Source organism: Drosophila hydei, unplaced genomic scaffold (assembly GCF_003285905.1).
Source record: "Drosophila hydei strain 15085-1641.00,03,60 unplaced genomic scaffold, DhydRS2 tig00008119-arrow-pilon, whole genome shotgun sequence".
Classification (NCBI taxonomy): domain Eukaryota; kingdom Metazoa; phylum Arthropoda; class Insecta; order Diptera; family Drosophilidae; genus Drosophila; species Drosophila hydei.
This window is the reverse complement of record NW_022045830.1, coordinates 2,352,723-2,377,242: the sequence shown is the minus strand read 5'-3', so window position 1 is coordinate 2,377,242 and position 24,520 is coordinate 2,352,723. Positions and strand designations below refer to the sequence as shown.

Here is a 24,520-nt window from a genome sequence, read left to right as displayed (position 1 = left end):
CTGAAACGCGTCGGTTGTTCGTATAGAGTGCGCGCTCGTTTCTCGGTCAGCCGTTGGCGAGTTCTCAGTGAGAGAGAATAACAGAGTTTTTTTCGCTTTTGGCCAACTAACGTTAGTTTTGGGCCGCCAAGCAAATCGAAGTACGCAGGCAACACTAATGTATGATATCTCTTACTATTATTATTGTTAACGTTATTATTGTTAATATTCTTGGCTGAGTTGAGGCTCGTTATCGCGTTGCGTGTGGGCAATAGAAAGAGTGGGCGTTTTGTTATAAGACCAAAGAATTTCAGAAACTAATTTTAATTTTTTTTAGCCAAGTGAGTTTTTCGTGCATGTTGTTGTTGTTGCTGCTGCTGCTGTTTGACCATTTGATTTAGATTTTAAATGTGATTTCTTTCATACGCTAAACAGGTAATAATAATAACAATAAGAACTAAAACTGAAAGCGTTTTAGAATGAAAATGAAAACTATAGTGTTTGAAATTAAATGTAGGCAGCAACAACAAATCGAACAACTCGAACCACAACAACAACAACAAGGGCAGCAGCTACAACAACATTGAAAAATGTTGTGTTTCAATCGATTTGCATTGCTTATTTTATTTAGATTTGCTTTTGTTTTTGTTGTTATTGTCTGTGCTCTAATCAAACTCGAAGCGCACGCGGCCATCCACAGTGGGCTCTGGCTAAAGTGTAACTCATCGAGTGCTGCTGTTGTTGTTGTTGTTTATTTCGTAAACTGTATATTTTGTTTTCATATCTGTTTGAAAATGTATTTAAGTTTTCTTCGAGGCATTTCTGAAAGCTATCAACATTTTTTGTGTGCTAATCAAGTGGAATTTGTTGTTGGTATCGGCTGAAAAGGTATTGGGAAATCTACCTAGATATGCATATAGCATTTTATAGTGCTCGAGTGTTTGCCGTATTGATTTTCGTGTGTGCAGCACCCGGCTAGCAGCAAATGTCCTTCGCTGGCTGCTGTGGCAGCTACACCAGAAAAGTCCAAGGACGCAGCAAACATAGCTGTTGTTGTAGTTATTGTTGTTGCATGAACTTTCAACCTGGCCGAACAGCTGTTGAAAGTTTCAGCTGGCAACATTGCGCCCTTTGCAACATTTCTCGTGCAGCTTTTGTTTTCCATTTCAATGCAAGCACAAGTGCTCGCTGTGCGTGTATGTGTAAGTGCCTGACTACCTGCTGTGTGTGCGTAGGTGTTCGACACCGGCACCGGCACCCACTTGCCGTCCCAGCAGCTCTCAGCTCGCAGCGCTCTCTCGCGGGACCACTTGTTAGTTTAGCCGGCGCAGCGTGGGCTTCGGCCAATAAATACAGGGCGTATACGTAATTGCACATACATGCAACAAAGCGGCGCACTGTGCTTACCTCAGCGAGGCATAGCCACTAAGTGGGTCGCTGTCATTTGTCTCTGCCACAGGCATAGCCACTGCCAGTGCCCCTGCCCCTCTCCACTCTTTGCATTTTTATGCATTGATACACGCTCGAACGCCCTCAAATATGCTACATTTTATGCATGGGCCCATTGTCAATCACTTTTCCAACGACAAAAAGATACAGTTATAAATAGTCCTTGGCGGATGAGCTTATCCAAGTGAGTTGTGCGCTAAGATAGGCAAAGAAACAACGAAGACGAAGAAGGAAATGTTGCTTATCTATGTATGATATATATATATATATATATATATATATATATATAAATATATATATATATATATATAGGTAATATTCTATATTTAACAATTTTCTCTGCGCTATCTTTCGACTAACTTGACTTAGTCAACAAATACCAGACTTTATCAGTCAAACTGATATAATATATATAATAAATGATAATTAAGATTTCCGTATTCACTTTTTATTTATAATCAGATACCTAAAGTACTTAAGGCCTGCTATATATAACTCTCCGAGGCCTTCTACTATATCCCAGATTGGCATATTCCATATATGCACAGCTCTAGTTCCAGGGTATCTGTCTGCTTAGATTCTAATTAAATTGTTTTTTTTGTGTATTTTTGTCGATTAATTAATCGAATGCTGCCCAACCATGCGCCAATCGACTATTTTTATAATTATTATACAAGCCCCTACTAGCAACGCCCCTCTCCCTCCCCCCTCCATCCCAATGCCACACTTAATTTAACAGTAGAGCGATTCTGTTCGAGGGGGAGGCTTGTTGCTTATCAGATTTCAGCACAGGAACCAAAACAAATGCTCGATTGTAATTTGATAGAATTGTAGAGATAACAGCAAACAGCGTTTGGCATATGCCAAAAGTTAACGTCAGACGGAGCAGATACTCTATATATACAATATATATATATACATATATCAGTATGTGGGGCGTGGCAGTGTAATGTGTCAGCTCTTATCGCACTATTCTGATTTTGGGCTCTGAGCTCATCAGCGGCTGCAATTTTGGCACAGGAAAAAAAAAGGTAAAGGCAAATATCGTATCGGATTCCCTAGCTAGAGTAGGTCTCAACCCCTCGGTTCTCAGGCCCAGCCAGCACCCCTCGTTGTGCGACCCTTTGGGCATATGCTCAAGCCCATATCGATTTCACATTTGGGAATATCTTTGCTTTGCTGGTTTTTATGTTTTGTTTGCGCCTTTGGCGCGTGTTCACAATTTATATTGGTTTAATTGCTCTCTGCGCTCACTTTTATCAATTGTGCCTTTGGGTTCGTTCATCAATTGCTTTTGGCTTGATTACCCTTCATTTGTGCCTCGCTTGTCTTTCGCTTTGCTAACTGCCTTTTTGGCATTTGCATAATTGCATTTGCAATTGGCTATCGCACCATATTATTACTGTGCACCACGCCCCTCGCTTTGTTTGAGCTGCCCCTCTGCGGCTTAGTGAATTGCAACGTTTTGTGGTTTCCCTTCTTCTTTTTTTGTAGTTCTTTTACTTTTGCGGTTTCGCTCTTTTGCCTTTTTTGAAGCAGCGAAAGGGGGAGAAAGTTTATGCCGGCTGCTGAGTATCCTTTTACCAGGTCTACCCGACTGCCTGCCTGCCTGTCTGCCTGGCATAATTATAACATAAATGCGGGAAGCCATAGGACCCACAGACAATGCCCATATTGAATGTGAGCTTAGCATATTTATTAAGCAGCTATTGAGGATTCTTGAAAAAAGTATTTTGCGAAGAAAATAAGTTTTGAATACGGAACTGAATCTATTATAAAGCAAAACTATTCTAGAATCAAAATAATGCATTTTAGCTATAATACAATTCTTTGTTCTTTGCTCCATTTCGTACTGAACATAATCTAAATAGCTTTATAAATTTATAAATTATTTATTTTCTATTGAGGCAGTTTGGCTGAGTTTCCACAAGCTGAAAGGTTTATGCTTTTCAAGAACTTTTCCATTATAATCACTTTACTAACTAAATCTCTTCTGTGTTTTATATTCCTTTTTTAAAGGTACGTAGATATAAGAATTTGACTAAAGTTTTGCTGTTTCATTATATCTAAAGCTCTCAAGATATTACCCAAAACATATCTTAACCAAATTCTAACGTGATTAATAACAACTTTAAGATAAGGAAATTTCCATTCAGTTCTCTTTCTCTTCAATTGAAGAATAGGCAACAAAGCGAGGCGCCACTAACTAATTCCGTACGTATTCCGTTCCGATTGTTTCCCTTTATTTGAGCATATAAATTAAATTGCACAATTCATGCAATTGTTGTGTTAATATTGCGTTCGCCCTCTATTATTTCTGTCTGTTTACAGTGGGCCGCTGCCAGAGAACGGAGCCAGCAGCGGCACATGCCCAACTGTTGCGCACAGCACGATTTCTCATGAGTCATTTGATAAGAAATTATGATAATGGGCGAGCGCTCTTTAGCATACGTTATACGGCGCATCTCTGCATATCTATGAGCTGGACTGAAATAGAAATAGAAGCAGAGAAAGATATAGAAATAGCAAAATCCAAACACACGAAAATTTTATGTGCGTCGAAACTATTTCAAGTGCAATGTGCGGCAAACAGACAACACCCGCACACGCACACGCACACGCACACGCACACGCACACACACACACAAGCTCCCCCTTTGGCCCCCTTTGTGCATAGCACTTTTGCAACCTGTGGGGAAATGAGGTTTTCTCACTGTGTACGCCGAGGCGTTTGGTGAAATTGTTTTGAAACATTTGACATTCCGTTGTTTTCACCAATTCATTTTAATTAACTGTAAATTGCCTCTGATCGACGGCTAGATACCCTGCATAGCTTAAATTGACATATTAATATATATATATATATATAATATATTCTTATATAACTAACTGAGATTCATTTTCTGTTAATACTCACATAGAAAGAAAAAAAAAAACAAATAAATTTTAAAAAAATTCTAAAAATGTTTATGTTTATTATAATTTTTGAATTGTTACAAAATTGTATATATTTAAAAATTATATTTATTATATCAGAGATTAAAGGCTGGGTAAATACTCAGAATATAAAATATGAAAATATTTCTCAGCTGATCTAAACTAATTTATCTATACAGAAGTTAGGCAGCAGCCTCAAAAGCAGGACTATATATTAAATAAATAAATATACTATATATATATACTTATATATGTATAACATGTTATACAGATAGATGCGATTTTCAAGTTGCTTGGCTACCGTCAAGGTTAGCCACGTCGTAAAAGTTTTGCCGTGTGCGTGTGTGTAAGAAGAAAAAAAAACAATTTTGTTTGTCATTAAATAAAAAGCAAATATGTACGACTGTTTGGTCTATAAATTGCTTTCATAGTCGTATATAATACAGAGCACAATGCAAAAATGTGCTCAACGTCAGGTGATAAAAACAAAAGCAAATGTATTAGGTATTGTATGTGTGTGTGAATTGCAGTGTTTATTTTAGTGAGGCGCGCAATAAATTCAATTAGCCAGCACCACTTGGCGCATCCACCGAAATAGCAGCGAAAATAGGTGCCAAAAAAAAATATAATAAATATGAACCAGGTGACGAAATCGTGCTTTCATTCAGTTTCAGTTTCAGTTTCGGTTTCAGTTTCAGTTTTAGATCAAGATTCGTGTGTCATGTGCTACAGATGATAGATAGCTCGCTGTCAGCTGATAAGACGAGAGGGCAATCCCGGACGCTCCAACTGGAATATTCATATTTTATAATGTCCAATTGGACAAACTTGGCGATGCATTTGACAGATGACAAAGCCAAGTGAGTGTGGCAAATGCAAATGTAAATGCAGGCCGCAAATGAAGATGAATGCGTGCTGCGAGCAAGAGTTGAGTGTGCAGCTAAATGAGTGTGTGACTGTGTATGTATGTGAGTATGTGTTAGTGTGAATGTGTATGCGAGTTGCTTGTGCAGGCGATTCAGCTAAATGACTGTGTAATATGTGAATGAAATAGGTGAATATGTGAATGTAAGCCAAAAGCTATTGAATGTGAATGAAAATGTGATTCACACTCAGGATAGACAACAGTATGTGAATATAGATATTTGAATATGTGAATAGATATGAATAGTTCAGCTTTGTGAGCGTGAAATATAGGAATGAAAAAGTGAATATGTGAATGTAAGTTAATAAGAGTTAATGAGTGCAAAAGTGAATATGGGAATGTGAATGAAAATTTGATTCATATTCACATTCTAGTTCGAGTTCGAAATATGTGAATGTGAATAAGAAAATGAATGAGAACTCAAATATATGAATAATTGAGTATGCCAATATATGACTTATGAGCACTTGTAAATATATACGAATTTGTATGTTTCATTCGCATTCATTTGACTGCAGAGGAAATAAGAAAATATCATTATGCAATTATGAAGATGGATGCAACCTCAGCTGTCAACTGCTGCAGCGACAGCTACATTTGGCCGCTCTTAGCGACCACCTGCCAGACACTCACACACACTCATTCACACTCACTCATACCAACAGTCAGCGTAACTAATTTGACTTGACACACAAAACAAAAAAAAAACTGTTTAAGGCAAGGGTATTGCTGCCCCCAACCCCTCTCTGGCATTTTTCCCCGCTGGACACGCCTGTCTAAGCCGAAGCGTAGCTGATGATGGCTCCCGCGCGCGTTCTGCCACTCTTCAGTTAAGCAAACAACCACCCTTGCCCTTCCCCCACTTTACAGCAGTCATATCAGCCAACTCCATCAGCCGCTCGGCAGGTCAAAAGGCCAGCGGCACATGACAAACATGCCAGAGCGTTAAATTTTTATGCGTGTTTAACAGAGGAAGAAAAACAACATATATATATATATATATACCATAAATGACAATTGCACTGGGTGGGAGGGGCTGGTGCGTTGCTGCAGTTGTAGGTGTAGCCGGCAGTTGGTCACGCAATGCAAAAGGAAAAATGAAATTTCATTTTCACTCAAGATTACTGCGATAGTCTGCACCGGCCTATGCTAGGCTCAGTTCTGCAGTTGCCTTACCATATAAGGCATGCGAAATGCTTGAGCATATGACACGCTCGCATATGACACATCTGAAGGCATATGACATCAACCTGCAGCGTTATCTTTTCTGGCTGGGCAATTTATTAGATTGTCTACTTGTTAAGTGAATGCTTTATGTGCACATAATCACATGCAATTATTTAAGAGATTAATTTTTATTATCAAGAATCTAAATGAAGATAAGAGTCTAGAAAAGTTAATGTGACATCATATATTAATTTGTATAATATATTAGTTTTAAGTCTCGAAAAAATCAAATGGTTTGGCTGTCAACAAGGCTTGGCAAGTAGAAAGAGCTGAAGCTGGATTGGGGCATTAGCTTAAGAAAGTAAGCAATAAATTTGATGGCAACAAATTGAGTTAAGATTCCTTGTATAGAGCTAAAGAGGTTGTGTAGCAGATATTATTTATATATTATAGTAGTATTGCCAGTTCTAAACTAACTAATACCGAAACTACATCCAAGCTTGAAGCTGGGTTTCTCTTAAAAGTCAATTCTATCAAATTTCAGTCAAGTTTTAAAGTCTTCATATATAGTTCAATTTTCAGTCAGGCTTTCAAGCTTATTCACATTTATATTGTCTCTGTCTTCTAATAACTGTTATACATAGTTGCTCAACTAATTTAACCAGTTTAGGGCACGTATTGTGTGTGTGACATATCTAAGCGAGCTAGAAAAGATAATGCAACTCATGCGCAGACAACAGCTTCAGCTGCAGCCAACCTTGATTGAAGCATGGACAACAAATTACGTCAGCTGACCACGAAAAGACGAACGTAAACAAGAGTGTGCCACTGTCCAATTGCCCCACTGTGCGTTTGGTCAACAACAAACTGTCAAAGACGACTTTGGGCCACGTTAATTGACTTGCCTGATTTCACAAAATTTGAACACACGCATCATTTGGCCAGCCTTTGCGATAAAATGCCAATGCGCAGCACATGAGTATATATACCTATACCTATACCTATGCCTACAGATTTATATATATATTTTTGATATCAAAAACAATTTTTAATGATTTAGCGCGCCTTTGAAATTGCTCATGGCAAGTGGCGACCCAACATGACATAAGATCAGCTATAAAAATAGCTAAAACTAACAACTAAAAAACAGGCGAGCGAATGAAATTAAATTGTTTCGAATGAATTTTCGAAAATATTTCATTAACAAATAAACTGAGCTGAAAATGTGAGAAGAAATTACCTTCATGAAACACTTTTAACCCGTGCCGAAGGTCGCAGCATTTCGCAATTCTCGGAAAACTATGGGAAAATAAATACTTTATTTAGCTAATTTTAAAAAGCTTTTCACGCACACTCAAAATGATTTCAGCTGATGTAGGTGGTAAGTGAAACAAAACGAAAAAAATAAATAAGGCGAAGATATATTTTAAGTTAAGCCATTTCAATTTCAATATTGTTTATGGAAAGGCCATTGGAAGTTTATGCCTCCTGCAAATTACTTTGTCGGCATCGACTAAAATTTTTAGCACGTTTTTTTGCCAGGCTTTAGGGCTTTTTACCCAATAAGGCGCCGCTGCCGGAAGACTATTGCTTGTTATACCCGTTCGGTTAGTGAAAAGAGTATATTTATTGTATGCAATTATAGCTAGAGACCTGATGCTTGTTTGAGCTACAATATCATGTGGGAAACGCAACAACTTTTATTTCCAATTCTTACTTAATATCGTGCATCTATTGCCCTGATTTCCCACGGTATATAGAGACAGAAATACCCTAAACTCGATGGCTAGACGAGCGAGTATTATGCAGTAGTGTTTGCTCAACTCTCGTTAACATTGCCTTATGTCTTTATTCAATGTATTCTAAAGAATTTTGCCAGCAAACATTGCGCTGAACTTGGCTGTTGAGTCAGCTACACAATATTTATATTATGTAGATTTTATGAACAGGAATTAAGCATACGCCATGTGCAACGTGTTCTTTTATTCAAGTTTATACCATATTGTACTTCAGTACAAGTTGAGCTGTTTTTGGCTGCTATTCACACGTTATTATTATGATTGATGTGTTTTTTTATACAGATATATATATATATATATATATTCATACTACCTCAAACGCTGTCTTATTCCAAATGCTGACCCACTTTTTGTTATTTACTTTCAATAGATTTATGATTTTTGTTCTTTTTTTCGGTAGAGAACAAAAAACGAAAATAAACCATGTTGTTTTATTTCTTTTCTGACTATATATAATATATTAAATTGTCGGTGCACAGTAGCTGACAGTCAACGATGACGTCGTCGTCGTCGATTGACAAAACCAGAAAGAAAAAAGAAGAAACGAGCGCTATTAATTTTGACTGCGCCCCTCGGCGCCGCTAGCTAGCTAGAGTTCTATTGTTTTGTTTGGCCTGCTGAACTGACACTCAATTGGTTTTTATGACTGCGCTGCGGCGGAGCTGGCTAATGACCGGCGCTCAAGTTCGCATCGGCGTATACGTAATATATTAATATACGTATACGTAATGTCAGCGTGGACAGGTCGCAGACTGCAGCATGCGTTAAGCGCAGTGATGAACTACTAATTGCCAAGTGCCATTAACAAAGATACATTATTAAATGTTTGTCAAGCGGCTTGACTAATAAATTAAAAAACATAATTTGTTACTAAACACCAAAATTTGTGTGCGCTAAAAATTTATGTTTATGACTTGAGTATGATTTCTTAGCAATTTGAGAAGTCTTCTCAGTCTGACCTTTAACTGAAGAAAAATATGTGTATAGAGACACGAGTAGTTGAGCATAAAGTATTATCTAAATGTTACTCTGGCCTGGTCATTCCTAGAGAACTTTGTAAAACTTCGTCTCCTGACAATTGCCAATTTCTGACACCAATTCTCGAGGTGTGATATTTCTTCATAATTCTTTTGATCATTTTGCCCTTCATCGAAATTTCATACTCTCACAATTCCCATTCTGTAATGCCATTGAATTCAATTTAAGATTTTTTTGTTATTTACATACAGCAGTTAGATTCTATTAAGAGAGCTCTCGATGGTCAGCCTCTACTTGGTTAGACGTCACAATCAAATGTACTTTCAATCTGACACTTTTAGAATTTTATTAACAACCATCTGTATCAGCTTTCAAGGAACTTGAGTGTTCAAATGGCTCAGTTGCTTCCCATGCTTCATGTGCCTGAGCCAGTCTGAATGAATGACTCGAATCGTACAAAGATAAATTCCAAGTTTACTTTTACTTTTGTTTACTATTAACAAATGTGTGCTGATAGCTGTAAGGTGAGCTTATCTCTAAGAGGGAGTTGTGTCTGTGCCATTGCAGACTATTCATTCTTCCGTTATTGTAGATTACTAAAGTTTGCCTGCAGAAAATATGACTAGTCTAACAAAAATTTCAGTTCCAACTGCAAGTCAAAGTGAAAAAGAATTTACTAATTCAAGGTTTTGCATTTACTTTATAATTGCTACTAGCTGTAGTTAAGCTTAAGTCATTCATTCTTATTTCCTTCCACTCGTATCGAATTAAGCACTTGACTCTTATTGTTAGCCCGAAAGCATCTGCAGCAATTTCTTGTTTGTCATTTTGGCAGACAAGTTGGCGTTGTGGCACCAAAAAACCCTTGTCATGGTCGAAGCGACAATGTGACACTCTCAAGGCAGCGGGAATTCAACAACGGCGACAACGATGACAATTACATAATTACAAACTTGTGTTGGCAATTAAAGCGATGCTCAAGCAAAACAAATAGACAGAGACAGTGGCAGAGAGAGGGGAGAGAGGGAGCGACAGCTGCATGCAGCACATACCCTATGCTTGATGGCAAATTGAAGCTTTGATTGATGGCACTGGGATTGAATTAGGCAGCCAAGCATGCGCAGTAGGCCGTCCTTAACTCCCAATATTTACACTCATAAATACTGACAAGAATTGAAAGAATATAAAAACAGATAATAATTGATCGAATTGATGGAATTTGATAGGGGTTACTTTAAAGCGAAGGCCAGACTCAGATTTTCATTTCATTATAAATGCATAATGCTGCGCTAATAGTTACAACAAATCAACCAGGCCGGCAATAATAAATAATAACAATTAACGTAAATGAGAGCATTAAAGTGGGTAGCAAATTGGAAGGCGTGGCCCGGCTGCTGCGGGTCACAATGGGGTTCAACGATTATTAATCAAGTGCCGCCTTAATTATGCGACACAACTGTCCCATGTAATATCTATGTAGTTATCGCCCAGGGGCAATCCGTCGAGTGACGTCTGCGGTCTGCCGCATCAATTAAAATTCGTTTCGCCTGCCGCTGCCGATCAAATTGAACAACTGCCCAAAAAAGAAAGAATTGACAGTGTTACGAGCTTCGTTTTTGGCATTAGACTAGCGGGCGGGTCATGAAAGGGGCCTTCGGCTGACTGTCTCTTGGCTCTTGTTTCTTTAGCGCCGTCCAAAAACGAATGTCAAGTATGAATCCATTGATGAGTGCTCGTTGGCTGTCAACGCCGGTCCGAATCCATTTGATGGGTCTCTTTAACAATTGTTACTCTCTCGAGATCTTCTTCTCATGCCCGTTCTCTCAGTGAAACGGAGTTTATGAGCTTTATACAAGAAGATCAAAGTTTTGAATGAAAACTTAGGATAATATGAAATAGATATTGTCCATCTGAGACACTATCTTCTGCAATGCATTGCTCTTGAAATCTCTCTAGAAGCTGCAAGCGAGTATTAGCCAGTCGCTTATAGCCGACTCCAACCCTTCCTCGTTATAACAATATGTCTCTATGTATGCATAAATTCGGCGCTTTTTGTTAAAGCAATTTCAATTCTTTTTTATTTCTTTCTTTTCGAATCGCGCTTCTGTTTCCGGCTTTCATTTTTCCGGTCAGTTCTCGCGCAGCTCTCTGCGCGTGCGGTTCGGCTTTTAGTTCCACTTGAACGCTAAGCACCGGCACTCTAGGTACGATCTATTCTACGATATATTAGCATAATTGAGTGTTGTTATGTTGTGTGTGGATTGCAAATTTGACATTGAACTTGCTGCTTGGAAACTGAACTTGAGAAAAGAGAAAAAATACGAAAGAAAAAACAGCGAAAACAAACAATCCAAAAGTAAAACACAAACAAACACAACGATTTCATTCGCGGTTTGTTTGCAGCTCAAATTAGTTTTCAATTTATGGCGCAAATATTGACTGAGTGACATCAGCAGTTGTTTGCAAATAAGTTGGAAAACGCTTTGCGGCAGTGCCACACAATTTATTTACTAATAGTTGAAATAAACAATCAACAACAACAACAACAACTGAAGCAACTTCAGCTGGCGTGAAAATTCCAAGAAGTCAAGCAAGCGGTTAAGCCTGAGTTTGATTTTAGCTCAAATTGGTCTAATGGGTCATTATGCCGGTCCAAAGTTGGTTGGAAATGATCCAAGTTTTTTGGCCACGTATATGAGCCTGAATTGATTGCATCCGGCGTTGTGCGGCAAGCTGACATATCACAAATTGATCACTCGTGGCAACTTTGTTTGCTTCGAAACCTAGCATCGAGGATTAAGTGAGATATGAATATGCTCAATCAGTCAATCAATTGGCCAGTTAGTCAATCTCTCAATCAATGAGTTAGTTCATCAAACTTTTGTTAGTGCAACAGTCAGTCGATCAAACAGTCAAACAGTCAATCAATCAATCAATCAATCAATCAATCAATCAATCAATCAATCAATCATCAATTAATCATTTAGTCAGTCAATAAGTCAACCACTTTATCATTTAGACAATTTATCAATCGATCAGTCTAACAATTGACTGGGCAATCAATCAATCAGTATGTCAACCAATCTGTCAATCAATCAATTAATCAATCAGTCAATCAATTAGATACTCAAGCAGCCAGTCGATCATTCAATTAATCAGTCAATCAATTAGATACTCAAGCAGCCAGTCGATTAGTCAATCATTCAGTCAGTCAATCAAATACTCAATCAAACGGCCAATCAGTCAGTCGCCAATCAGTCGCCAGTCAAGTACTGAGCCAATCAATCAGTCAGTCAGTCCGTCAATCAGCTTATCATTCAGTCAATGAAGCAACCAATTATGCAGTCGACCAGTCAGTCAGTCAATCAATCATTCACTCACTCACTCACTCACTCACTCACTCACTGACTTTGGTTAGTAAAAATAAATGGCTTCATTTATATAGCTAAAATGCATTTATCAACTCGTAGATACAATTCCGGCTAGTTGGAGCTACATTGACACGAATCTGCCCCACATTGTTGGTCGCTTCAAAGATTTTAGCTATGCATAGGGGTAGGCGGCATGATGCATGTGGCATGTGGCATGTGGCTGCTTGTCTCGCGTCGTTTCTCATTAAAAATGCAGCCGCAAATTTCGCAAAGTCAAACAAATGTCAAGGCGTCTTTTCACTAAGCTTATCCAAAATTAGAACCAGCAATGGGCCATGGCATCTGCAGAAAGATACACAAAGACACTCACACACACACACACAAATACAGCCGCAGCATTTCTGCAGTGACAGCGCCTTGAAATCTGAGAGTTCATCTCGTTGAGGCCCTGCCCTCTTGATTCGCGGTGAATGTGCACATGTTTTTCTTGCTCACTTCTTCTTCTGCGGAGGCTACATTCGGGTCAGACTTGGGGTTCAACATTTATCAAAAGCCAATTTGATGTTGCATGTTTATTTATGTGGCACCTCTTCCATTTACTTTGCAGCACCAGCAACAAAACCGACAACAATAACAACAGCAAGTATTAGAAAAGCCAAACAGCGCCACATGCAAATTCACAGGAAAAGCCATACACACACACGCACACGCACACACACCAAGTATTAGCTGTAGAGGAGCTGCAGATACAATTGCCAGATAAGTTCTGCTGCACAGTGGGACGAAAGCGTGTGTCTATTTGTTTATTGTGGCAACTGGAAACTGGAAACTGGAAACTGGAAATCGCAGAGAGAGAACGTGAGACGTGCCACAAGATGCCACAAATGCTGCCCAATTCGATATCCAAGTGCTGAGCAACAATAATATTATTATTACCAATATTATTATTAGTAGTATCTTTGGAGTGTTGTGCGAACCAGCCAAATTCACACATTCTAATAAGTAGCTCGAAAGCATAAATAAAAGATATTCGAAATACGAACTCGAGCCAACAGAGGTGTCGAGTGCATCGTCCAGATACCAGACCGAGAGTAGCCCGCAACAACTGTTGCCCCCTCTTCGTGTGTCCGCATAGACGTAGGTCGTGGCCAAGGTGTTCAAAGGCAAACGAAGCGGCAGCCGCAACGAGGTGTACACATTCGGCACCATGGAGGGCGGTTACGTAAACGAAGGTGAGTGCCTCGTAAATCTATCGATCTTCCACTCTACATATTTAAGTACACCTATTTATACATATATATTTATTACCTACGCTGCATTCGATTGAGGTGCTAAAACCCAAATGCAATTGAAATTTAGTACTTGCTCAACGAGTGCCATATTTTAGAGTCCATTTTATCCATTTTTTACGGCCTCTTACTTGGGCCGAATGCACTTTTTTGTACAGATCGAAATCTGTAATCAAATCAGTTTTATGGGTTCGTTTGCATTTATGAATTCAATTGTGGAAAATTTTACAACTTTACAATTTTTATGGCTTTTCATTTATTAAATATTTTTGCAGAGAAATATTTAGGTCTAAGATTTTAAGATATTGGTTGCTAGGTATTAATGGGTTAATTATTAATTCGGCTATTTATTTACATATATTTGATACACAACATTTCTTTTAATGAGTTAACTCAAGTTCTTTACATTCAATTAAAAGTAGTACTAATATATATAATATAATATAATATTTAATTTCTTATATAAGACTCATTATTGAATCAACGAAGACTTCGAAAGAAAAGCTTATGCTAAACAAAAATATTTTTTTGCTTCGAAATTTAAATATATTATTAATAAACATTTTGTGTTTTTGCTTCTTCTCGATTTTCTATTGAAATTATAGACATTTAGGTTTTTTGCAATTTTTGCCAAATTTTGTTAAAACAATCTAAAGTTTTGTTTAGAAATTTTTATTATTCTTATAAATGTTTGAATATTTTTGTTTACCCTCGGGTTTTTCTAATTTTCTAATATTGGAATTTCTACTTTCATAAATAGCTCAAGTTGAGCCATTCGAAACAATAGCACTTCTTAGTCATAGCTGCTTTGGGCTTATTAATAGATCAAGTCATATCTACTTATATACCTGTGCACATACATACATCATTTAGACTCGCTATCCAGTCGCTTGATTTGTGAATGGACTCTTGCATCATGCGCTGCATTCACGTTTATATGCCACATTTACATATACAATGCATAAGACCCATTCTAGCTGATTGTTAATTGCAAATTTATACGGCACCTCGGCACAGAAAAATTCAAAATTCTGTTTGAAAATAATCGAAACAAGAGATGTTTGCAGCTTATTTTGACTTTGAAATATGTGAAAGCTATGAAAATTGCATTGCAGACAAATTTTTCTACTTGTTCTTAAGTTTTTGCTGTTGCACAGTGACACCAGATGCTGTTTTTATTTGCTTTAGCGAATCGTTTTAGCTGCCAGCATTAGTCAACAGAATGAGCCAATACGTCAAGCGCAAAGCATGCATAAATTATTTCTATATACCATTTATTTGTATTCTCTTGCATTTGGCAAACATTTGCTGCTGCCCAGAAATAGACAATTACGAGACTATAGTCTGTTTACCTGCACTGAGTCAGGCCGACATCTGACATCATAGCTAAATAATATAATCTATTTAATATAAACACACACATGCGGCCCCACAGAGGATTCCGATGCCATAATGGGCGTGGAAAGTCCAGGTAAATTGAAACATAGCATTAAGTGCATATCCATTTATTTGACGCCCAATTATCAGCGCCACTGGAGCGGTTCATTAAACCAAGTGGCATAAATTTGTGGCAGACACTCAATTAACTATATGATATCGCCATCGGCGTCAGCTTCGATTCGTTGAGATCAACAAATATTGCTGTTGTAGTCAACTGATCAACTGGTCAACTGGTCAACTGGTTAACTGGTTTGCTATCATCGTTCAGTTACAAGCCGGTTATTACTCGGCATCGCCCACTTTGACCGAACATCTTCTAGGGCTTGAGTGAAGACATGTCTTCTATATGCATACATGTATAAATAATCAGTTCAATACACGGAAAAAACTGGCCGATCCATATTAAATTATGAATGCTATGGAATTTTTAATATTCATATTGAATTCAACTATTCAATTCGGCTGCTATATTTAACTTTATTAGTTCTGTAATTACGGAATGAGTCAGCTTTTGGGTTGATTGCGTTTTCTAGCACACTTCGAGCTGCATTTTAAAAAACTTTCAAATCTCATTTTCTTGCACACAATCTTAGTTTTCACTTTCGTTTCGAGAAGGTGTTTCTTACTCGATTGTTTCTATTTTATGCATTATCAATCAATCAGTCAGCATTTTAGTGATCAGTAGCACAATCTTTTTTATACCTTCATTGATGAAATTAAATGAAGTATGTTGGTTTGATGTAAAAGACGTATTTCTATACGTAGGTCTATCCCTTCACCTACTTGAGACTTGACATATTAAATTTAACCTATATACTGTTGTCTGTAAACCCGCAGAAGGGATGGCAGGTCAGGTTATCCGTAGTTTTATAACAAAAACTATATAAGCTTCTCTAGACTTATAGACTCTAAGATCTGTCGATAAACATTAAATTGATATTTAACTTAGCTGCTTGAAAACCATGAGCGAGTTGATATATTATAAAAAGATACAAAATATAAAAGTGAAAATATAAAAATATATTATTAATGATCATTCAGTCAGCAAGTCAGTCAATCACAACTTACTAAAATTTGTTTACAGTGTATCTGTGTTAGCACATTTGTAACTCAAGCGTAAATGATTTGCGTATTTATATAATCTGATTATGAATTTGTAAAATCAAAATGGTTAAACATTCTGGGCATATTTTATAAATTGCCTTAACAGAAAAAAAAATTCTAAACGTCGCTAAGTAGTCGCTGCTGTTGTTGTTGACAACTTGGCTTCCATTTAGGGCGAACTGGCGGATGCTGAATAACCTTAAACGTATTTCAATTAATATTCAATTCAGTAAATAAAACTGCCATAAATTTATATTCGAGACAGTTGCATTGAGTAGTTTTCACATCGATTGATGCAATGTCAAATCTCAAGTATTTACGCAAGCACACACCCAAGCAAGAGACATTCGAGAAATGCAAATGCAACTGCAACTTGAGGCACGTCTCGCAAAATGCCAGAAAAATAAAATGCGAAAAAGACTTGCTGCAACATCCAGTTTAAAGCAATTTGGGGCAACTGCTGATGTCATCCGAACAAGCAAAAAGATCTTTAAGGATCGTTCCGCATTTATCTCGAACACGTTTCAAGCGAAAAGAGTTGAGATCAGAAGACAATGAAGCTACATTTTGCAGCGACTTCCACTTTTAATGCCTTCTTTGCGCTCTTCGCTTTAGATACAAATTTGATTCTTGGAACTCGACGAAAAAGCCGCAATAAATAACGTGATCTTGGCTTTTGTAATCAAATCGCATAAGGGCATGCGTCTTGACTGAAAACTGAATACTCGCTTACAAATTGAAAAAGGAATGTTTGTAGTTGAATATAAGTGAAGATCTGTGTCATATAAAGTAGAAAGATTATATGGCAAACGGTAATCGAAACTAAATATGTATAGTAAGTTTATAGAGCTCGCGCTCTTCTTTCAATCTCTACCTGCTCATGCTTGAGCTCTCATTCATCGCTGAGCGCGTATTAGACAGTCGCTTAAACTCAGCTGCAACACTGTGGCTTAGTTTTTACTGCTATTGAGTCACTTTTAAAGCTGCACAGCCTTGAACTTGCCTTTGGACAATGTCGCGGCATAAGCCAAACAAATGTTCTTCTTTGATAATGCAAAGACGCAAGCAAACCTGTCGATAACCTTGGGTACATCTGTCTGAAATTCCGTACGAAATAGAAAAGTTTTTATAGCCTGTAGCACCCGCATATGTCTATATGTGAATTAAAAACAAATAAAATATCGAGCAACAGCTAAATCAACTGAATTTAACAACGCATTCAAATCGCAATTAGATAGCACAGCAATACGTGGCGATAATTTATCGCGTCAGTTGGTGTTTATAGACACGCCCACCCCTCCATAGCCTCGCCTGTATGTATGTGTGTGTGTATAAAATAAAAACAAAATGATCTATCTATAGAGCTTTTAATGTTGCGCAGGCAGAGTCGGGAAACGCAACTGAAACATGGACATGGTCCACTCAGTTTTACATTGACCCTGCGGCCGCGAGTGCTTTGAACTGTAAACAAAATTTAGATATAGAAACAGATACACAAGCATATATATAACACGTCTATATGCATGTGTGTTTATGTGTGTTGATCTACGCATATGTAAATTTAGTGGCGTCTCAGCGATGACGACAACAGCTACATGAGAATTCAAATGGGGAGAGCACCACAATTTTGAAACCCTTCTAGAGGGTATCATGTTTTCGTAAGGCATTATGTAAAGCATAGAAGAAAGTCGAGCTACAAATTAAAAAATAATGTTTAACATATATATATTATATATTTTATTGATAGTTAAATGCAATCAAAAATCAAGTCTATATCAATGAATACAGAAAAAAATATCAAAATAAATATCAGTCTATAGGCAAGCATATAGGCAGTCAAGATAGATATGTTTAATATATTCCCATATTATAAATATGTAAAATCAGTATGTAAAAGAGTATTTTACTCTCGTTGTTGAGTTCCTCGCTCGTGTCATATTTAGGCAAAATTTATTAGCAACAACTGTTTGTTGAATTTAATACAGGCAGCTGCTTTTTGTTTAGACTTCAACTTGACCTTAGAATATATATGCTTGTGTTTGTCTATATATATACACTTGTACTATCTGATCTGTTGGGGCGACTGTCTACATAATTGGGCATGATAAGGTATCTGTATTAGCATAATCCACGTGACAAGAAGGCGTCACTTTTAACACCTCTGCGAAATGATTAGCCAAAGTCTTGATAGCTTTACAAACACGAAATAAATATTAAAAAAAAGTCTTAGCACAACACTCGAATCAAGAGTTGTTTGACAACTTTTTCACCTGGCTGACAGCTAATGAGCTGAGTTGCATTTGTGAAGTGTTCAATTACCTGACACTTTAAATGCAACAGCAATCAGCTTTGATAGAAAGCCGATCAATTGTAATAGGAAGTTGTGGAAGAAAACTTTTCCTTAAGTGTGTTTCAAAACAATTGTGACAGCTTCTCAATCACAATTTAATCTGAGCGCTATTGCATCATTGCCTATTTTCACCTACAACAATAACAGTCAATTTTCATTGAAGCTCATTTGAATATTTCACTGTTTTCATTTCCATGTGCATTCCCATGCGCCTTTCCAGTTCAAGTTCAGCGAGATCGAAGACAATTGTAACCGCTCCGATCGCCAATCGATCGAATGCATTAAGAAAAACAAGTGTGGATTGTTGCAAGCGAGCATATCCAACTGCGGAATACTCTTTCGCAAAATAGCGAGAGCTTTCAAGATATGGCTTACTCGATTAAATGGAGTTGATCTTCAGAGTAGCAACTCGATTTGTAAAGTAAATTTCGATCAATATATAGATGGGAAAGCTGAATGCAGATAAGATGTATTTACGGTATTTTTATAGTGGATAATTTGAGAATATATCTATCTATATATATCTATATGTGTGACATTGATTTAGGAAAGTTTGGTAGGATCAATGTATATTGCTTTAGAGTAGTTAATCTGATAGTTGAACAACTTCATTATATATGATCAATTTTTATTTGTCCCACTTTCGAAGACAACCTCTTAGCCTGTAAAGGATACTCATGAATATATAAAGAAAAAATATAAAAGAATAAGATTTTCGAAACTTAGAAAATATCTTTACCTTTGAGTGAATAAATTTAGAATACAACCTCTTAGCCTGTAAAGGATACCCATGAATATATAAAGAAAAAAATATAAAAGAATAAAATTTTCGAAACTTAGAAAATTTCTTTACCTTTGAGTGAATAAATTTAGTCAGATAAGCAGGCTCGTATATTTAAAGTAGCAATCATAAATTGTCTTTATATGTATGTACGAAAGCTAATAAACTCACTTAACTTTATGAGCAGACATAGAAACACGTGATTTGCATTTTAATTGTTTGCCTAACCGTCAAATCGTTTGGCCTCTGGTATTGGCCGTTTTCTCGATATATTTGCATTGGCTCTTTGCCGGCTGTGACTTGTTAATGGAAATCATGGACATGGCAACAGATTAGATACACATATATGCATAATTCTATATATATATCTGCATAATGACGTCAGCATTATGATCTTTCTGCACAATGTGCACAAATTAAAGACAATTTGCAGCGCGCTTGTGGCAACTCCAATTGCTGCTGACACAATTCGTGCAACGCCCATCGATTTGCTAAATAAACATTGCAGTGGAGATAGATGAAAGAAACTCATACACACACACACTCACACACACATATACATATGCGCACATGGATATTTATAGATTTGTATGCAAATTTGCGTTGAGCGCATGCGCAACATTTGGTTGCCAGTCTTCGAGGCAACGTTGCAAAGTTTCAGTATTTAAGAAGTGATTCTTTCTTCTTCTTCTAAACATAACATCTATTTAATCTAAATATGTAATTATCATATTCCTTGAGTGTATGCCAGTTGTTAGCCAAATGCTTATAGCCGCTGCGTTTTAAACTCGACTGTCTGTCAAATCTTTTGCATTTAATTCGCGTAATTTTGCAGCTTTATCTGCAATAATAAAATTAAATAATTTATTTTAATGGCCAGCCATGTTAACGGGGCTAAGTGTTTTTCGCTGTAGATTTCAAGACAAATACTTATATGGCATAACAGCTCCCAACTACGAAAGAAACCGACAGATACCCTGTAGTAGCAAAAATTGTTGTTTATAGTTAAGATAGGACAATAAAGTATAAGGAATTCAAACTAAATATATTTATAATCTGACTTTAATGGAAATATAAAATGCCTTTTAATATCAACTGTATCAATAATTTATTTATGAAGTCTAACTGAAACCTCAAGCAGCTTTACCACTGTTCTTCATGATACCCTGTTCAAATATTGTTTAGGGTACAAAAATGCAGAGATAAACTCTTGGCTTGGGGGCTGTTATGCAAAATTGACCAAAATTGGCTAAAATAATAGTTGAATACAAAAAATAAAATACAACATAAAGCCGGGAGCCAGTTCGTGATTTAGTCGGCATCGTCATCGGCATCGGCTTGGCCATTGAGCATGGAAAATCAATTGCCAAAGTATGGTCAAATACAAAGGCGATGCTATCAGGGTTGGCCCCCATGTCTTGGAAGCCGGCACGTATTCACAGTGCTTAGATTGCACTCTAATAGATAGCCAACTGAGGAGCTGACTGCACCTGAGCTGCATGCAGCCATAGAACGTGTCGAACATTTGTCATAATGCGGAACAAATAGCCGAGACATGATGAATATACAATGCATAGATCCGTCTGAAGATATCAAATGAGAAGCGTTGAAACACACAGTTCAACAATTGGGTTCAACTACAGCCCACGCAGGAATTGCTTAATTGGGCTCTCAAGAAATTAAAACTGTTTTTGCTTTGGCAAAAAAGAGGCAACAATTAATCAATTGCCTGAATGAAAACGAATCTTGTTTGGCGTGGGTTCTCGGGCAACCCTCGGGCGCAGGTGTGGGGGAATCCAAGGCTTGAAAAACTTCATTCAATTTAAATTGAGTCGAGACACAAAACTCGACTTGCCAACAGATAAATGTTGGCCATAAATCAAGCGTGTCGCCAGCAACGTATGCGTGCGGATCAAAGACCCAACTAAATCCACGAACCAACACGCACACCTAAGCTAATCCATATATATATTTCTATATATATATATGCGTCTATTTATATACAATTTCCAAGAGAATTACCTATATCCATTAGCTCAAAGCGAATGTCTCGCTTTTAGCAAATAATTTTGACAGTGATATAAATAATATAAAAATTTCTTTGTGTGCTTATAAACAAAACCAAAATACTTTTGCACAAAAACAACTGAAACAATTATGGAGTGAACGACTAAGAGTTATTCTGTAACTAGTCGAATGTCTACTTAAATCGATATATATAAGTGGTAAATTAATTTTTCTATAGCTGGTTGGCTTGTTGCCTATATTTGCTGCTTATGAGCTTACATATCAAGTCTAAATTTGATAGCAGCTAAAGTCTTCAAGCAAATAGCACACAGAAATACATATGAAACACTTGAGATCTTATATAAGTACTTCTTCCTTCTTCCTATTACCCACATTTGCACAGCAATCAGAATACCCTACAAACAAAGACAACAGCAAATGGTACAGTGCGTGACAATGTCAGTGCCAGCCTGTGAAAACGAGAGCAAAACTAATTTGGCATCAGGCCAAATCAAAACCCGATTACGTGTGGAAAAACATAAAAAAAATGAAATGCCGTAATAACAAAAAGCAAAAACAAAGCAAAAATCAAAAGCAACCTAAAATACAACACTCAAATAATGAGACAATCATGAAATGAATAGATAAAAACCAAACTGAAGACTATATAATACCCTATATTTTGAGAAAGATTATTTTCAAAGTGAATTAAATTATAGATTTGTATTTCGGCAACGAAATAGTTTGATTAGAAAGTTTATTGATACCAAATTCGACAAAATAAATCATATAGATAATATAAATTTTGATTGTCAATATGATTTAATTTAAGTTTCTGTTGTTTCTCTGTTTGTTTTGCCAACTACTTTGATTTAAAATACCTTTGAATCTTAGAGGTATTCAATATTCAATATACCCCATGCGTCTCGTAATGAATTCACTTTAGGCTTGCGCATACAAAACGTCTAATTTGATATCCTAGCCAATAATTTGTGGCTAATTTGTATAGCGGAACTGCAGACTGTGGGCTGTTTGCTGTAGGTGTAAATACAGCAGCTATCAATTCATGTAGTTTATCAGGCATATAAAAAACTAGCAAATTATCGTTGATCGAGCGACAGTTTAATGCGGCCGAAGGACATGGCTCGAGCTTAACGTAATCACGCGAAATTATAGTTTATGAGCGACATTTAATTTGATTGTATATATCAAAGACTTACTGGGGCGTCGAGGCATTTACTGTGCATGTCGATGGCGTAATTCGGTGCGGGCTCTGGGCTCTACCCAAGGTTAGGCAATTGCCATTAATTGCATGGGAGGCGCTTGAAAGAAATGCGGTACGTTCTTAATTTATTTGAAATCTTTAACAAATTGCCTATGGTTATTGTTTCTTGGAGTAATGAAGCCAACTAAGCCATAAATTTGTAGGCACAACAAAAGGCCATAAAGTATAATTGTACAATGCTTATACTTGTTACCTGTAATTGTGATGCTTGTCGCGTCCACTACAGAAATAACTGCGATATTAATTAACAACTGTAAAGTAGTTAACTAATTGGCAATGCTTGTATCAATAGACATATCCATTCACAATGGCAATTGCTTAATTGCAGCTGTGCCTTGTTAATGAAAAACTGAAATTCATTTCGATTTGATTCGCAAAGTGCGACAAATTGTCAAAGCACTCGAATTACATATTACAAAACAACTCAAATCACGAACTCATCAGAAATGGATTGCATGTCGAGCCGACAGAAGCAAAAAAAAAAACAATTTGTTGACGTTTTTTGCGTGAAAATTGCTGAATGATTTAGTGAAGCGGGTATAAGCGACTGCATAGTACACTGTTCTCTAAAAGTGAACTTAAAGGTCAGTATATAATGATAACTTAGAACTGATTTTATCTTTAGATGTGACCCAACTGCTCAGTTTTAAGACTGAAGCCCTTTAGATATTTTCTCTATGTCTATGTTCACATCTTTAAGCACTTCTCATGATCGAAATTGTCCGCTTTCTATATTCAATATATAAAACATTGACACATTTCACCTATATACTTCCCTTACATCTCAAACAGTGTATACAAAGTGTGTTTCATAGCCATTGTTGTGGGTAACGTGTCGTTGTTAATTAAAAGTTAGAATTGTTTCGAAACTATTTGCATGTTGTTCAGTGTATGTATCTGTGGGGTCAGTCATTGCTCTGGGACGCATTGTTAGGCATCGCTCATACGTTGCGTTGTACCTGCGGTTTTTTGGCTTTATTTGCCACAAGGTTTATTCAACCAGGCGGCGACTCACTGTTACAGGTAGCAAAAATTAAAAAAAAAATGGAAAAAAATGAGAGACAAAAACTTAATTCCATTTGCTTGCCAAACTTTTTTTCATTGCTTTGTTTATTGCCCACTTTTTATGGCTTTTGCGTTTGACATGCAAAAAACACAAATGTTTGTAGGCGAGTTAATTCTCTTTGACGGCGCCTACTGCCGCTTGCCCTGTTTTTAGCTTCCTCTCGAACCACTAATGGAAATTGGCTTGGCTGATAACTGACGACTGCTTTGTTGCCTTTTCTCTCTCTGTTCTCACTGTTGCTGTGTGTGTTTGCATTTGAGCTCGCGGCATGCCGTCATTTTCAGCCAGCGAATGAGAATGAGCGCTAATTTAATTTGCAAATTAGCCGTCGCTCGACAAGTGTCAAATTTGGTCTACAAAATGCTCATAGATCATCGGCTAGGTACGCAATATGCCACTTAAAGCGATGCGTTTGTGTCAATCGCACACAGATGCAAAAGTATCTGGCAGATACAATGTAGTCTCAGATACAATAGTATCTTTTGAGCTGCCTACAAAGCGTCTACTCTTTTTGTCGTACACATACAGAAGTATTCTGAAGTATCTCAAAAATGTAATTGTATCTTATAGATACAGAAGCATATGAACTATCG

At 37.1% G+C, this 24,520-nt stretch overlaps 1 protein-coding gene across 3 annotated transcripts in view; it reads left to right on the top strand.

Annotated features, from left to right (window-relative positions):
* Positions 1 to 24,520, top strand: part of LOC111594516 (aminopeptidase N) — a 40,822-nt gene continuing 16,302 nt past the window's right edge. Inside the window, exons 1-3 of one of the 3 annotated variants that reach the window (XM_023307843.2) lie at positions 1 to 159; positions 13,213 to 13,837; positions 15,330 to 15,365. In XM_023307843.2, coding sequence (XP_023163611.2) covers positions 13,813 to 13,837; positions 15,330 to 15,365 — 61 coding nt within the window. In that variant the 5' untranslated portion in view covers positions 1 to 159; positions 13,213 to 13,812. The remainder of the gene's footprint in view (positions 160 to 13,212; positions 13,838 to 15,329; positions 15,366 to 24,520) is intronic. The other 2 variants (XM_023307842.2, XM_023307844.2) reach the window with 2 other exon arrangements.